Source organism: Empidonax traillii, unplaced genomic scaffold, assembly GCF_003031625.1.
Source record: "Empidonax traillii isolate 1590-97213 ecotype Southwest subspecies unplaced genomic scaffold, ASM303162v1 scaffold1015:size517714, whole genome shotgun sequence".
In the NCBI taxonomy this organism is placed as follows: domain Eukaryota; kingdom Metazoa; phylum Chordata; class Aves; order Passeriformes; family Tyrannidae; genus Empidonax; species Empidonax traillii.
In genome coordinates, this window is record NW_020956208.1 from 231,611 (window position 1) to 245,772 (window position 14,162).

At 56.2% G+C, this 14,162-nt stretch overlaps 1 protein-coding gene across 8 annotated transcripts in view; it reads right to left on the reverse strand.

The window, feature by feature from the left end:
- The window catches only part of BAIAP2 (BAI1 associated protein 2), a 39,570-nt gene extending 25,766 nt beyond the window's left edge, over positions 1-13,804 (reverse strand). For all 8 annotated transcript variants that reach the window (XM_027904146.1, XM_027904144.1, XM_027904148.1 and 5 more), the window contains exons 1-3: positions 13,695-13,804; positions 5,654-5,729; positions 3,651-3,737 (exon numbers count right to left, since the gene is read on the reverse strand). In XM_027904146.1, coding sequence (XP_027759947.1) covers positions 3,651-3,737; positions 5,654-5,729; positions 13,695-13,766 — 235 coding nt within the window. In that variant the 5' untranslated portion in view covers positions 13,767-13,804. The remainder of the gene's footprint in view (positions 1-3,650; positions 3,738-5,653; positions 5,730-13,694) is intronic.
- Positions 13,805-14,162: the final 358 nt, after the last annotated feature.

Consider the following 14,162-nt stretch of genomic DNA (forward strand, 5'->3'; position numbering starts at 1 on the left):
AGAGCATCCTTTCTTCCCCCAGCACAGAGCTGCCACCCCCAGTGGACACCAGGCACCACTGCCAGCTCCAGCAGTCCCTGAGCCCACACAGAGCACCAGGATGACCTTTGGCACCCTGAGGATCTATATCTGCATCTCTGCTGCTGCAGGAAGCACCTACCCAAAACAACCCCAAATCCAATTAACAGATTAATGTTCCCAGCGGATCTGGCGCAGTATAAAGCCTCCAAGAGCTGGGCCAGACCCCAGAGCTGCTGAGGAGCCTGAACTCTGGGATGCTCCATCCCTGGAAGTGTTGGATGAGGCTTAGAGAAACCTGGACTAGTGGAAGGTGTCCCTGCCTCTGGCAGGGGGTGGCACTGGGTGACCTTTAAGGTCCCTTCCAGCCCAAGCCACGAAGGTGTCACCAGCCCTGATTTTACTGTGCAAATGAAAAGCCTTTATTTACCAGGGGCTCGTTTGAGCTCAAAAGTGTTTGACTAATTATTGCATGTGCTGCCCTTTCACAGCCCTGTGTCACTCAGAGCAGCTTCACTCATTCAAGGGACCTTTGGGAAATCCAGTTGCTGAGCAAAATCCACCTCCAGCCCTGAAGGCGTTTCCTGCAGGTGCTCTCAGCCCCAGCATCCCTGTGGAAATGTCTCCAGCTCCGCTCACCACGAGAAGAAAACTCCCTTCCATGACTTTGTCACGGCCTAATTTTCAGAAGGTCAAAAGAAAAGACAATTTGAGTTGCATCCAAGGGACCTTAGGAGCTGGAAAAGGGCCAAAGTCACCTGAGGACTCGTGCATGAGACTGGAGCTCATCAGAAGGGGTTACAAACCATTCCAGGATCCAGCCTGGAGCAAACCTCCACTGATCACACACACATGCCCTTCACACCAGCTCCTCAGCTTCCCAAAAGCCCCTGCAGCAACCACTGAGGGTGTGTGGAGCAGCCCCAGGAGCCCCTCCCCAGAGGAACTGTGGGCATGGATCGAACCCCAAATGCCAAGGACTGGGCTCCAGGGAATTGCACAGAGCAAAGTGCCTCTTCTGCTCAGGGACAACTGACAGCTACACCCTGGACTGCCCAGAGCATCACTTGAGTCCCCAGCAGTGGGTTCAGACAGGCACAGCCCCACCAGACACTTGCACCCAAAAACTGAGCCCCCAGAGCCGATTACGGCTCAAGGGCGTCATTATTGCCAGTTTTTTTCCATTCCCACACGGGATTATCCTGTCTACACACAGTTCCTAAAATCTGATGGAGAATTTAGAAACAATGAACAGTGCTAAGCAGCCCCACGGGGAGCTGGGACCCGAGTCTGGAGCGGTGCTCTGGAGGGCTCTGTGTTCTCAGAGATGAACCTGCAGCATTGCTGCCATCAAAGGAATGGGGGATTGACTCCTCCTGTCCCAGGCAGGACATCAGAAAATCATCCAGGTTCAGAAAACAAAGGTTTATGAAGGAAAAAAAAAATTTTCTGTGGAGGCTGGAAACATGAGCTCTGGTCCCAGTAGAAGCATTCCAGGATCCTGCCTGACATCTTGAAGCAGTTTTCCCTATAACTCTTGGAGCAAAATCCCCACTCGGGGAGGGAGGTGAGGGGCACAACATTCCTGGAAGCAGCAATTAAGAGCATCCCCTTCTGCTGCTCAGAAGTGAGTTCTCCATCCCTGGAAGTGTCCAGGGCCAGGTTGGACGGGGCTTGCAGCAACCTGGGCTGGTGGAAGGTGTCCCTGCCCATGGGCAGGAGGTGAAACTGGATGATCACAGCCCAAACCAGCCTGTGATCCTACGAAACAACGCAGAGCCCGGCGCTCCTTTCCGGCACTATCGGCATTCCCGGCCCAGGGAGCGACAAGGGAAAGGTGTTCCCAGGAAAAGCCATACCTTGGGTGAGCACAGCCCTGATCCAGAACATTTCTCAGCCCCTGTTTACACATCTGCTGGGAGAGGGTTGTGTCCCAGCTTTTATCAGCTGCACTGAGCTGCAGCCAGAAATTTTATCTCAACTTTCTCCCGCTCGGAGCAGCTGCTCCAGTAAAATATCAGCAGGATCAGCAGAGCACGGGGCCGAGGGGCAGCTGGAGCTGCCAGGAGCCTCCCTTGGACACGTTCACACCAAGAGGGGAAGGAGCAGTGATTTGGAAACATTTTAAACCCCCAAATACTCGAGCCACACACAGAATGCATGCCCAGGGACTGGGGGAGGGCACTAAGGACATCAAACCACCATCCCTGCTGAGGAACCAGGGCCACCAGAAGTCACCAAACCCAGGTTTTAAGCGTGAGCAAACCTGGAGCTGCTCTGAAGGGCAAGATCCTGCCCTCCAGGAAGGTTTCCCCAAACTCCCAGCTCAGGAGGACAGAGCTGGGGTGTCTGTGAGCCCCAGGGAGGCAGGGGCAGCCCCTCGCAGCCGCGGCGTCGCACACAGGGCTCTTTGTTTTATTTATTAAACAGAAGCAGATTGCTCCAGGCAGCTTTAATCCACGACTCGGTTTCCATAGACACTTAACTGCTTCCCCAGCACAATTCCGAGGCAGCAGCGAGCTGGAGCAGCGGGGCTGGGGGGAGCAGGCTGTGACACCGAGCACAGTGTGACAGAGCAGGGGCCGCTCCCCCCTTCCCTCAGCCTTTAGAGTCGGTGCAGCTCAACCTCTCTGTTAATTGACTGCCCCGGAGAGAGGCTTTAATGAGCAGTTTGCCATCGCCCTGCACAGTGTGAGCCAGAGCTGCGGGAGGGACTGGGAGGAGGAGGAGGAGGAGGAGGAGGAGGAGGGGGAGTTCACCTGGGACTGCACAGGCAATGAGACCAGAACCCATCTCAGCTCCGTGAGAGCCTTAACAAGGCTGCAGCATCCCAGGGGGAGCTGGGAGGGTCACCTTGAACCACGGGGGGAGCTGGGAGGGTCACCTTGAACCACGGGGGGAGCTGGGAGGGTCACCTCGAACCACGGGGGGAGCTGGGAGGGTCACCTCGAACCACGGGGGGAGCTGGGAGGGTCACCTCGAACCACAGCTGCGAGGAGAGAGAATGCAGGAGCCACGTCTGAGCAATGGGAAAGCAGCTCCCAAAGGATTGATCAGAGAAAGAAGTGTGGGAAGGGGAAAGGAGGCACCGAGCATCACACTCGTGACGTCTGTCGCAACTGCCATCGACTGAGCAAATACAAGTCTCTGGTGCTGGGGCACAGGGGAGCTGCAGGCAGGGCAGATCTGCTGCATTCAGGGTCCAAACCCAGCCCTGTCACACACAGCCCAAGTGCCAGGTGACCTCCACCACACCCACCACTGCTCCAGCACAGCCACCCTGCCCCTTCCCCAGGTTTCTCCCTCTCCCCACACCTTCCCCTCCAGGGGCCCAAAATGGGCAGCACTGCCCCAGCTGCTGGACCAAAACCTGCTGCTTCTCTCCTTTGTAAAGCAAGACAAGCCCACCTTGAACTGCTCTCCAAAAACACCACGAGCTGACGGTGCCACAAACCCCTGACATGAAGAACACCAGGTTTCTTTCCCAAGCTACCTTAACAGTAAATATAGAGTCACTTCTACTATTCAGATCAGCTCTACACTGAGCTTGTTCTCCCCAGCAACACCAAAATCTGGTTTCATCCCCGTGCTCAGTTTATGCAGCTCCATTTAGCAGCAAATTGGTGACTTACCCAATTCTTTCGATCCTTGGCTTTCACTGGCCAACTCTCCCATCTTCACCAGAGCATCAAAGTACCCTTTTGCTGCATATGTCATACCTAAAAAGCATCAAAAAATGCAAGTTATAGTCTCCTTAGTAGTTATTAGAACTGCTGGGACCCTGAGGAGATGCTAGACACTAAAATAGATATTACTTCAAAGGGCTTAACGCCACGGGGAGGGCCTAAACAACAAACAGAAGAAAAGTGAGCAAAGAAAGCTGGAGCAGTGAGATTACAGGGCAATTTAGGAGAGAGAAAAGGTACATGCAGGACCTGGGTGGTTTTCATTCCAGTGTAACCATCAGGCTGCTAATGCTGCTCAGAGAAATCACTGTGGAATAATTGAATATCACAGACTTTCATTATAGTTCAGCCTTGTTTGTTGACATTCCAGCTACACACTTGACTTTAATCAGATAAGCAGGGGGTTTCCTCTAATCATGGAACATGTTGTACAGCCCCAGCTCAGCACCTTCCAACGCTGGGCTGCAGCCTCTGCACTGGCTCCTGGTTTGGGCCTTCCTTCAGCTGCTCCCCCAGCTCAGGGATCCGAGGAAAGGATGACCCAAGACAAGTTAAAAATTACAGGAAGATCTTTGGCTTCAAAGAGCTTTCACAGCAGGGATGTGGGAAAAATACAAACCCGGTGATCACCCTGGTTTCCCTCAAATGCCAGGGTTAGTGTGTGTGTGGCTTCAGCTGGGACAGAACAGCACAATAATAATATAAATGGATCCACCCCCCAGGTAACTGACAGCTGAGTTATCAGGACAACATTTCAGAAGAATAAATAAAAACACAGTCCCAAGGGCAACCTCTTCTCCCCATCTGACCCCACCTCTCCTCCCTTCCCTGCTGCCAGGAGGGAAAAGCACCCACAAATTGCGAACCCCTGCCCTGGCAGCATCCCTAGGAACAGCTGGGAAATGCTGCTGCTCATAATTAGGGGTGTTGTATCCCACCCCTGGGGGTCAGAGTCCACAGCCCCTGAGCAGTGGACCGGGCTGGACGGGCACTTCCCACGTCACGGCTGGTTGATCCATTAAAACCCAGCTCAAACCAGTGCTGAGCACTGGCAGGACACAGCACAGGGGCAGTGCTGGTACCTGAGAACAGGGGGAGGGTTGCACCATAAAGGATCCTCATGGAAACACCCACAAGCCTCATTTGACTTGCCCAGCAGGAAGCAGGGGCAGCGATCCCTTCCCCAAGGTCGGATCGCAAACACCGCGCTCGAGAACACGAGACACACAAGCATTTTCTCCCCCACTGGCTGAAGATGGTGACAGCCTCTTCCCTCACAGGCATTTTCACTGGGATATCAGAAAAATAAAATCCAGGAGACACGTGCAGCTCCGAAGGGAGCAGAGCCCTCTCCGGAAAAACACAGTTCTGGGTCGAGAAAAGCCTTAAACCTCCTTAAAACCCAGCTGAGGAGGGCCCAGGCAGTGCATAGAGCCAGTCTGAGTCAAAATCCTCCATTTTGGGGTTTAATCAACTCATAGCTTCCTTTTGATCACTTAAATCTACACCTCCCTAATGGCTCCCAATAGGATCTTGCAGTCCCAATCAAGAGCTGCCATCAATACTTTCAGGTTTTTTCCTTCTCTTCATTCTTCTGGGCAATTTAAACATTTCAGTAACACCTCTTTAAACAGAACTGAAAATCCTAATTCTCAGCGTTTTAAACAAACATTCGAAGATGAACTGTTTGGAGATGTGTTTGTTATCCCACTGACTCCCAGCATTTCATCCCTTGAATCCTTCCCACATCCACGGCCCCTTGCACATCCCAGCGACATGAGCTTTGCATCAAGGTCCAAGAACCATCCTCCCAGTTCCCCCCTCATGGGAACAAAATGCTTCCCAAGCTGCTTTTCCAGCTTTTTGCCCCCCTCCCGAGGCCACGCTGCCCAGCCTGGCAGCCCCCAGCATTCCAGCAATACCCACACCAGCAGTGCAGCATCACTTACTTGCTAAGGCTTTTTCATAGGTCTTCCCCATAGAAATGAAATTCCTGAGGCTGGGGTTGAACTGCTCCATGATCGTCTAAAGGGAGAAGAACATCACTGGGATTAGCAGGGATGACGGGAGCTGGACAGCACAGCTCCATGCTCAACTCAACTCAACACAAAAAGAGAGAAAAAAGTCCTCCCACCTCCCTGGAAGATGCCCCAGGATCTTCCCCTTCATCTCACAGCTTGAGGAAGACCAAGCTGGGTTTGAAGACCACAAGGAACAATAAGAAGGTGGTTCTGCAGTGCCCCAGCACGAGATACCTTGTGCAGGTGCTCTACTGTGAGAGGTAAGTGAATGCCCCAACCAGAAAATCATCAGATAGGGCAGAAATGACCCCAGTAATGACTGCTGAATGGCTGTTTGAGGCAGCAGTGTCCCTCACACCAACCACAGAGGTGACCTGAGCTCTGGGAGATGATGGCAGGTGATGTCCCACCCCCGGGGTGGCCTCGGACAGCAGCGCCAGCTCTGTCCATCAGGGACAAGCAGGAAGGGCTGAAGAGCAGCATTCCAAACATGCACCCAGCAGTGAGCCAGACTGAGGTCACCAGCATCCCCCCCGAGCCGTGCCAGCTGCAGCCCAGGGCGCGTGCCAGGAATTACGCCCGGGTGTCCAGCACTGGGTGTCCAGCACTGGGTGTCCAGCACTGGGTGTCCAGCACTGGGTGTCACTCATGGTGTCACCTGCCCGTAAAGGCCTCAGTTTGGGTGGGGGTGAACACCAGCAGCGCCGTCTGAGCTTTTCCTCCCGCGCTCCAAGGGCCTTACTTAAGATGGGGGAAGGAATAATCAGATCAGGGAGAAGAAGGGCTCTTTGTGCCCCACGACCCTCCCTGCCAGGGCCGCTCACCCCGGCACCGACGGCATCACCAAACCCGACCCCAGCCAGCCCTGCGAGAGGCACAACCTCCCTTCTCTCCTGTGCCTGGATCTCACCTGGCTGCAGCCCCAGGGCCGTGCCCAACCTCCTGCCCCCACCTCGGGGACACCCTCCCGCCAGGGGTGCCACCGGAAAATGGAGTTTGATGCCTGAATATCCCCCAGCAGGGATTCAGGGGCATTCCCCCCCGAGGAGGGGGCTCTGCACCCCCAGCACGCTGCTGGCAGCGTCCCCACCCCGGCAAGGGGGGGGGGGGAAGACGAGAGGCAGACACTTACAGCAAATAAGCTGATTAAGCATCTGTCACCTCATCCGAGGCTGGCCAACACTATAAAGCTCATTTTCTGCCTGAGGCATTTTTATCCCCAGTTCCTGCTGCCTGGCCCTTGCCGTCTGACAGTTTAATTTTCTCCTGTGGGCACCACGTGCAGGGCTCGGCTCAAAACAGCCATTTTGGAGCTTCCATGGGCAGAAGGAGCCTGTGCGGGGCACCAGCCTGGAGGGGTGGCATCGCCCCAGAGACATCCAGTGACATCCAGTTAATCCTCCCAGGAGCAGCAGTGGGAGCAGCAGGGGAGGATGCCCCCAAAGCCCATCCCTGCAGCTCCCGGGTCCATCCCACATCACCATCACAACCTGCCGAGGCCCGAGGATGATTGCAGGAGGCTAACGAGGAGCTGCCCCGCTAATTAAGGCTGCCGATATCTCGGGGCCCCTGGAAGCTGTTTTGGGGCAGCACAGAGCAGTCTGGCGAGTGTGCTCAGCTCCAAGGGAGAAAATTAACCTGCAGCAACAAGCCGTGTAACGAGGTGTTCTCCGAGGTGAAGGAGACAATTGCATGCGAGTTAATTAACACTGACGGGGATTGCTCCATCCTGCCCACGTCGCCTTTAGCTTTGGTCGAAAATCTACTTCTGTTACCCCACAAAGCGGTTGGAGGTGTGGGATCACTGCCCACAGTGGGGACAGGGACAATTCCCCCCTTCCCGTGGCAGGGATGGGGACACAGATGCACATGAACAGCTCCAGCCCCAAACACACTCAAGCTCAGCCTCAGCACTCTGAGACTGAATAATATTTAAGCAGCAGAAACATTGGCAGAATTTCTGTGGGGAGGCGATTTTTAGGCAGCTTGCAGGTTCAGCACAGTGTTTGTGTACAGGTATGTACACAGGGATATGTAAATAATGTGATTTTCTCAGCAGTGCCGTGTAAACACATTGTCCTGAGCACGAAACCGAGGGAATAAATGATGGAACAGACAAAGCACCGTCCAAAATTCAGCACATCTTCCCTAACCCAGGGGGAATCGAGGCACAACTCAGTCCTGGCACTGCTCAGGGCAGGACCTGCTCCCCACCGACCCACAACAGCCATTTTAAACAATAAATAAAGAGATAAAAGCCCCCCAAAAGGTCTCACGGATCAGCTAAAGGGGGGGAGGTGACTCTCTGTTGGCCAAATACAATCCACCAACCCTCAGGAGGAAGTTTGCTGAAAGTGAATGTTTTTAAAACATTGTCTGGAGCCTCTAACAAAAACAGCCCGGCAGGATGAGGGCGGTGAAAAGGGCTCCTCACTCCAGAGATAAAAATAGCCTTTTCCAAGCCTGCCTCTCACTCCCAGGGTGGGAAGGGAAGGTGACTCCAGAGCCAACACACCTTCACACCCCCCTCCAGGTGACAGGCTGAGATCTGCCAAGGTGAAATAGTGGAAAATAAACAGATTTATGCCATGGAATGACTCAACAGCATCACTCCCTGCAGCCGGTGATGTGCTGCAGCTGCTCCCATGGCACCAGGGGGTGCATCCCCCTACCCCTGTGGGGATGGGGACAGGGGCAGGGCTGTCCCCCCACAGGAGAGGTGGATCCAGGTTTGCAGGACACCACAGCAAAGCCTTGTGCACTGCGGTAATGACAGCAAATCTCCCTCTCCCCCCAGATTTTGCCCCCTCAGCAGCACCCACAAGTTGTTTGTCTTCCACAGGCTGCCTGGGCAGAGTTCAGAAAAACACAGACACAAAACTTGGCAGCCAAGGCTTGGAAGGGCTTTGCTTTGTTCCCCTGCGCTGGATTCCCTGGGTAATACCACTCAGCTCTCCGGGATTGGCACAGCTTTATTCGGCTGCCAAAAACGAAACTAATGCAAAGCACAAGGTCTCCAGGACACGACCCTGCTCAGCTCTGAGGGGGGAAGAGGCAACAGAAAACAAGGTCCCCCCTCTCCCCTCTGAGCACCCTCCACACCACAGCCAGGGTGCCCCAAACCTGGAAGAGTCAGCCCATAAAGAAAAGTTTAGAATCATGGAACAGAATAAAGTAAAGTGAGTTGGAAGGAACCCACAAGAATCAAAGTCCAGCTCCTAAATCCTAAGTTTAAGTCCTCCCCAGGCTGGACGTGGAGCCAGCTCAGGTCTCTCCTGCACAATACCTGAATGACTTTTACTAAAATTTAGGGGTTACACAGCTCTCCCAGGTCCATCCCTGCAGCCTCTCAGGCAGCTCCTAAAACCAAAGAGAAAAATGAAAAGCCAGAGCTGCTTGGCTCAGCCAGGGCAGGAGGGGGTCAGTGCAAAGGCACAGACCGGGATCAGGGTGAGGAGGCTCCTGGGCTGGACCAAGGGACAAGCATCACCCTGTGTGCCATGCCCTGCTCCCAGTCACCCTCCACAGGGACACAGGGCATGTCCCAACACCCCAGTGACCACAACAGATGGACTTTGAGCTAAAACCACCTTCACTGGTTTCCTAATGCCATTTTTGAGGCCCCTGCAGAGCAGGAGGGTGCAATGTTCTGAAAACATCCCTGGAAGGGCTCAAAAAACATGTGGATGTGGCACGTGGGGACATGGGTGAGTGGTGGAGGAATGGCTGGACCTGATGGTCTCCAAGGGATTTTCCAACCTTTTTAATGACTTTATGGCTCCTGTCAAGGCAGACACTGCACAGTGGCCCGAGCTCAGCCTGGCACCCAGGACTGTCCTGGGTGATTCATGGTGACAGCAGGACATTGGGTGAGCAGGTCAGAGGGGCAGTGCTGTGGGACTCTCTGCTACACCATAGTCACACTGCAGAAGCAGCTCAGCTCTAAGGAAGTTTCAACTTTAAATGGGTCAGCCCTGCTCCAGGAACACCATCATTTCAGTATCAATATTTAATGACCAGCAAAGCCCAGCGCTGCCTCCTCCATCACAGCTTGTCCTGCCTGGTGCCATCAGGAGCAGCCCCAGGGATTTTAGGAGCCAAGTCTCTGTCAAGAAGGAGCCCAGGTAGACAGGGAAAATCAGGGAAAAAAAACAGTGTTCCTCATCTGAAGGCATTTAGTTTCTCTCAGCTGTCATGTCAGAGGATGAGGGGACCCAAGTTCCAGGGCAAGAGCTCTGAATGTCTCTCTAATCAGGGTCTGGGCTTGAAGGGAACTCGGATGGGGATCTGCACAGTACTCAGAGCACCCTGTCAGTGCTCACCAGCAGTCACCCCTGCAAGGCAGAGCCATCCACAAGCCCTCAGGGTTGGGATCTCCGCTGCAGAGCCAGGAGGGTCCCACAGGCAGAGCTGGCACCAAGGGGCTCAGCTCGGCCCAAGGCTCCAGCCAGAGCCGCTCAGTGCAGGAGCTGTTTGTGCTGTGCCCTGCCCTGCAACACGAGCAGCACCACTGAAACCTTAGCCACGAGCAGACTCTGCACAACAAAGCACTGAGGGCAAAGCCAGGGGCTGCCTCCATCCCAGGGAGCAGCACTCATCTCCTGCAGGAGCTGCAGGCAGCACGGGAGGGTTTGGGGCACCTCCAGCAAGACAGGAGCTCCCTGCTTTATAATTCCTTGTAATCCATGAGCTTCCCAGTGTCCCATGTCAGCAGAGGTCAGGAATGCTCTCCCAGTCCGCAGGCAGAGGGGATGGAGCAGCATTCCCGCCTCGAGAGCCACATGGCAGCGCCGGAGCCGAGCCCCCCACGGCCCCTCGCTCCAAACAGGCCTGGCTGCAGAGCCAAGACCCCTGTGAAGGTCCAACTCTGGCAAAAAGGTTACCCTGTAAAAACACCCAGCCCCTGCTCACCACAGAGTGACAGCCCAGCCCTCACCTGCCACCCTCCAGCTCCTGCTGGGGAAGGAATTTCCCAGAGCTCGACCCACTCCCTGTGGCACCAGCACCCGGCACCCACTGCCCAGGGGGTGCCACTGCCCATCGCAGCGGTGACACCGACCACGGGACGCACCAGGCAGCTCAGAGCCCTGAGGTCCAGCCGACACATTTCCCACAACTGGGGTGTGGGAAGCCCCAAGGCAGGGAGCAGAGACAGCAGGGAGCACAGGGCATGGAATTCAGGGTGGCACAGGCTGGCTCCTTCCCCCTCTGCCACACCACATCATCCCTGCACTGCCAAACACACCAAACCACCCACAATTTCCCTCCTGAATCACTTGAGGAAGAATCGCTCCTGTCCCTCTGGGCCTGGAGATAAGGAGGCAGAGGCTGTGATACCACAGTAATATCAATTACAGCTGATGGGGAGCAATGGAGCATCAGGAATTCTGTCTGCGTCTGGGCAAGACAATCCAGCTTCGACTTTGGGGTGTTGTTAAGCAAACACCTCTTCAAACACAGAGCCACTCGTACACCACTGCAGAACGATCTTCCCCACGAAAAAATGGCTTTAAAATGAAATGGAGGTTGGGCTGTAAACGGCAATAATCTCATCTGGCAGGAGGAGACAGATCTGTCTTTGGGGGGGAAGGAAGAATTGCCAGTCCCTGCTTTCTGCAAACAGACAATCTGGAGCAAGGGACGAGCAGGGATGGGGAGCAGGGAACGGGGAGCTGCCCTTCCCCTCCACCCAAGCCTGCACCCCCAGCCCTGGGGTTCACCCCCCGGGGCTCACAGCAGAGCCCAGCCCGGCAGCTGTGCCGCTACGCCGGGGTCCTGGGAGTGAATCAGCGCCAGGGAAGGTGGGATTACGTTGGCGGAAGGTGCCAGCAGCCTCCGTCTCCCTCTGTAATTACTCCCCGTGTGTAGGCAGCTGCCTGTAGTGGCAGCATCGGCTCGGGGGCGGCTGACAGCTCCTCCACCATCTCATTAGCACAGTCACTCCGAGGGTGAGAGCTGGTTCTGGAGAACGATGACAATGGGCTCCCCGAGCAGAACGCCTCGGGAAAGCCTGCGCGGGAGAGGCTGCCTGGCATGGGGAGCGTGGCAGGGAGCTGCCTGCTCCTGCTCCAGACCTCGTGGGGAACATGCTCAACCCCTGGTCCTGCTGCTGCCAAAATCCCGGCGAGACGGCGGCTACAGATGGGGGGCCCCCACAGAGCCGGGTTTGGTGGCATCATCCCCCTTCTCAGGGTCCTCTCCGCCTGCCCACTGGGGGGTCCAGGCTACTGCACAGCCAGGAAAGCACAGGGCAAAGAAACCACGGGGGTAGGGGTGATGTGAAGCACCAGGGCTGGTTTTGGACTCAAAGACTCCAAAGCTTAGGGAGATACAGAGAGACCCACACAGTCCCTGAGCCACCAGCCCTCATGCTGGGCTCCAGGGTGGCCAAAGTCCTCAATCAAACAGGAAAACGCCAGGGTCCTGCATGCACCTCATGCCCCATGTCTCCAGATGCCAAGAAAATCATTGCTGGCTTCAGAGGTGACTCCTCATTCACTGCAGGGAACACAAATGGAGTCAGGACCACCCTCCTACAGCTGCCAGCACCGAGACATCGACATGGGGTAAACGCATGAGATCTCCACCAGCTCCATGTTCTCCTGCCCTACATCTCGCTGCTTCCAGTGAAATCCTGAGAAACTGTTCATGAACTGTTGGAGTCCTTTGGACTCCTCCTGAGTCCCTCAGGGCCAAGGCCCCCCGTGCACCCTCTGCCCTTGGCTCAGCCGGGTGTCGCTCGCTCTGGGCCGAGGGTTCCGCTCCGGCTCCGACCCGCAGCTCGCACAGCACAGGAGAGACGAGGCAAGACAAGAGCCCCAGCAGCACCTGCCCTTCACCCCTCATGGGGGGACAAGCTTCTCTCAAGCACAGCTGTTGGGATGGCACAAACAGCCCCCATGCTGTGCCCGGGGAAACGGTGACCTGCTCCCCAAACCTGCCATTAGCCCCGTTCTTCGAGGACAACACACCTCAAACAACAACTGAGTCACGCGCTGAAGCTGTTCCCGGCCACCGTCCCCAGCCTGAGCCCCAGCAGCTCTCGCCCTGTTTGCCCAGGCGGCCCTGGGGCCCAGAACAAACACCCAGGAGGGGACGGATCCTGCCAGCGCCTGACCCGGGAACACCCCGCAGTGCCAGCTCTGCCCAAAACCAAGGACAGCCTGCACGGGGGCAAACTGGACACCAGCTACAAACAGAGGGTGGCAGGGAGCCCCAGAGCATGTGAGATGAGGCACCGAGACTTGGAACAGCCAAGATTTTGGGTGCCACAGCCCTGTCTGAACAGCTGTTCCACACCAGGATCCCCAAAACCAAGACTTCAGAACTTCGCCGCCTCTCTGTTTTTTGTACTACATTCTTCTATCTTTTTTTCTTTTTTTTTTTTTTTTCCCTGCTTTGGGCTCCCAGGTAACTCAATCCAACCCCTTAAATCGCAGGAAGTCGTGCAAGCTTCCCAGTTTAACAAACGACATCCTGCGTTACACGTTAGGCTACAGCAGTTTTATTAGTCTCAGCCTCAAGACCCAGCGGAGCAGAAACCGCTTCCTTCGGGGGGAAATTAAACCACATAAATTATTGGATTTTTCTCAGAACACCGGGAGCGAAGCAAAATGGAAAAATAGAGATATTCCCAAACTCCAAGAGACGGGGAGAGCTCTTACGGCTCGTGGCTGTGGCAAAGCAGCGAGCGACGGGCCCTGCCCGGGGTGATGCGGGGACAGCGCTGCCCACCGTGGGATCGGACATTCCCACGCGGGCCCCGCGGATCCTCCCGGGGAAGGGTCGGCGGTGCCCGGGTGGGGTTCGGGGGGTGCCCCTCGCCCCCTGCCCCGGCCCGGCCCTGGCAGCCCCGCCCGCGCCCCGCGCCCGGAGAGGGAGCGATGGAGGAGGGAGATTAAACAATTAAAATAACTAAGATTACAGGAGAGCGCCGGGCAGGAGCTCCGGGCACCTGTTGCGGACTCACCTTGTAGACATTCTCGGTGAGGCGATGCACCTCCTCGGAGCGGGCCATGCCGGGCGGGCCGGGCAGCACCATGGGCGGCGGCGCGGGGTGCGGGGCGCTGCGGGACGGGCGGCGCTCGGAGCCGGCCACGGCCGAGAGAAGAGCGGGGAACGGCGGCCGCGGCGCTTTTTATGAGCTACCGGCGGCCGCGCCCTCCCCAGCCCGCCCTGCACCGCCCCGCACCGCCCCGCACCGCCCCGCACCGCCCCGCACCGCCCCGCAGGGAGGAGCCGCGCCGGGCCGGGCCGGCAGGGTTGGGGGACAGGAGGGGTGCATCGTGCTGTGCCATCGCCCCCTGTGTCCCCCGTGCCCCATCCCGTACTCCATTCTCCATCCCATTCCCCATCCCGTGCCCTCTCCCCTGCTCAGTTCCCCATTCCCTATGCCCTACCCCATTGCCCAGCCCAAACCCCCCAACAAACCCCACAA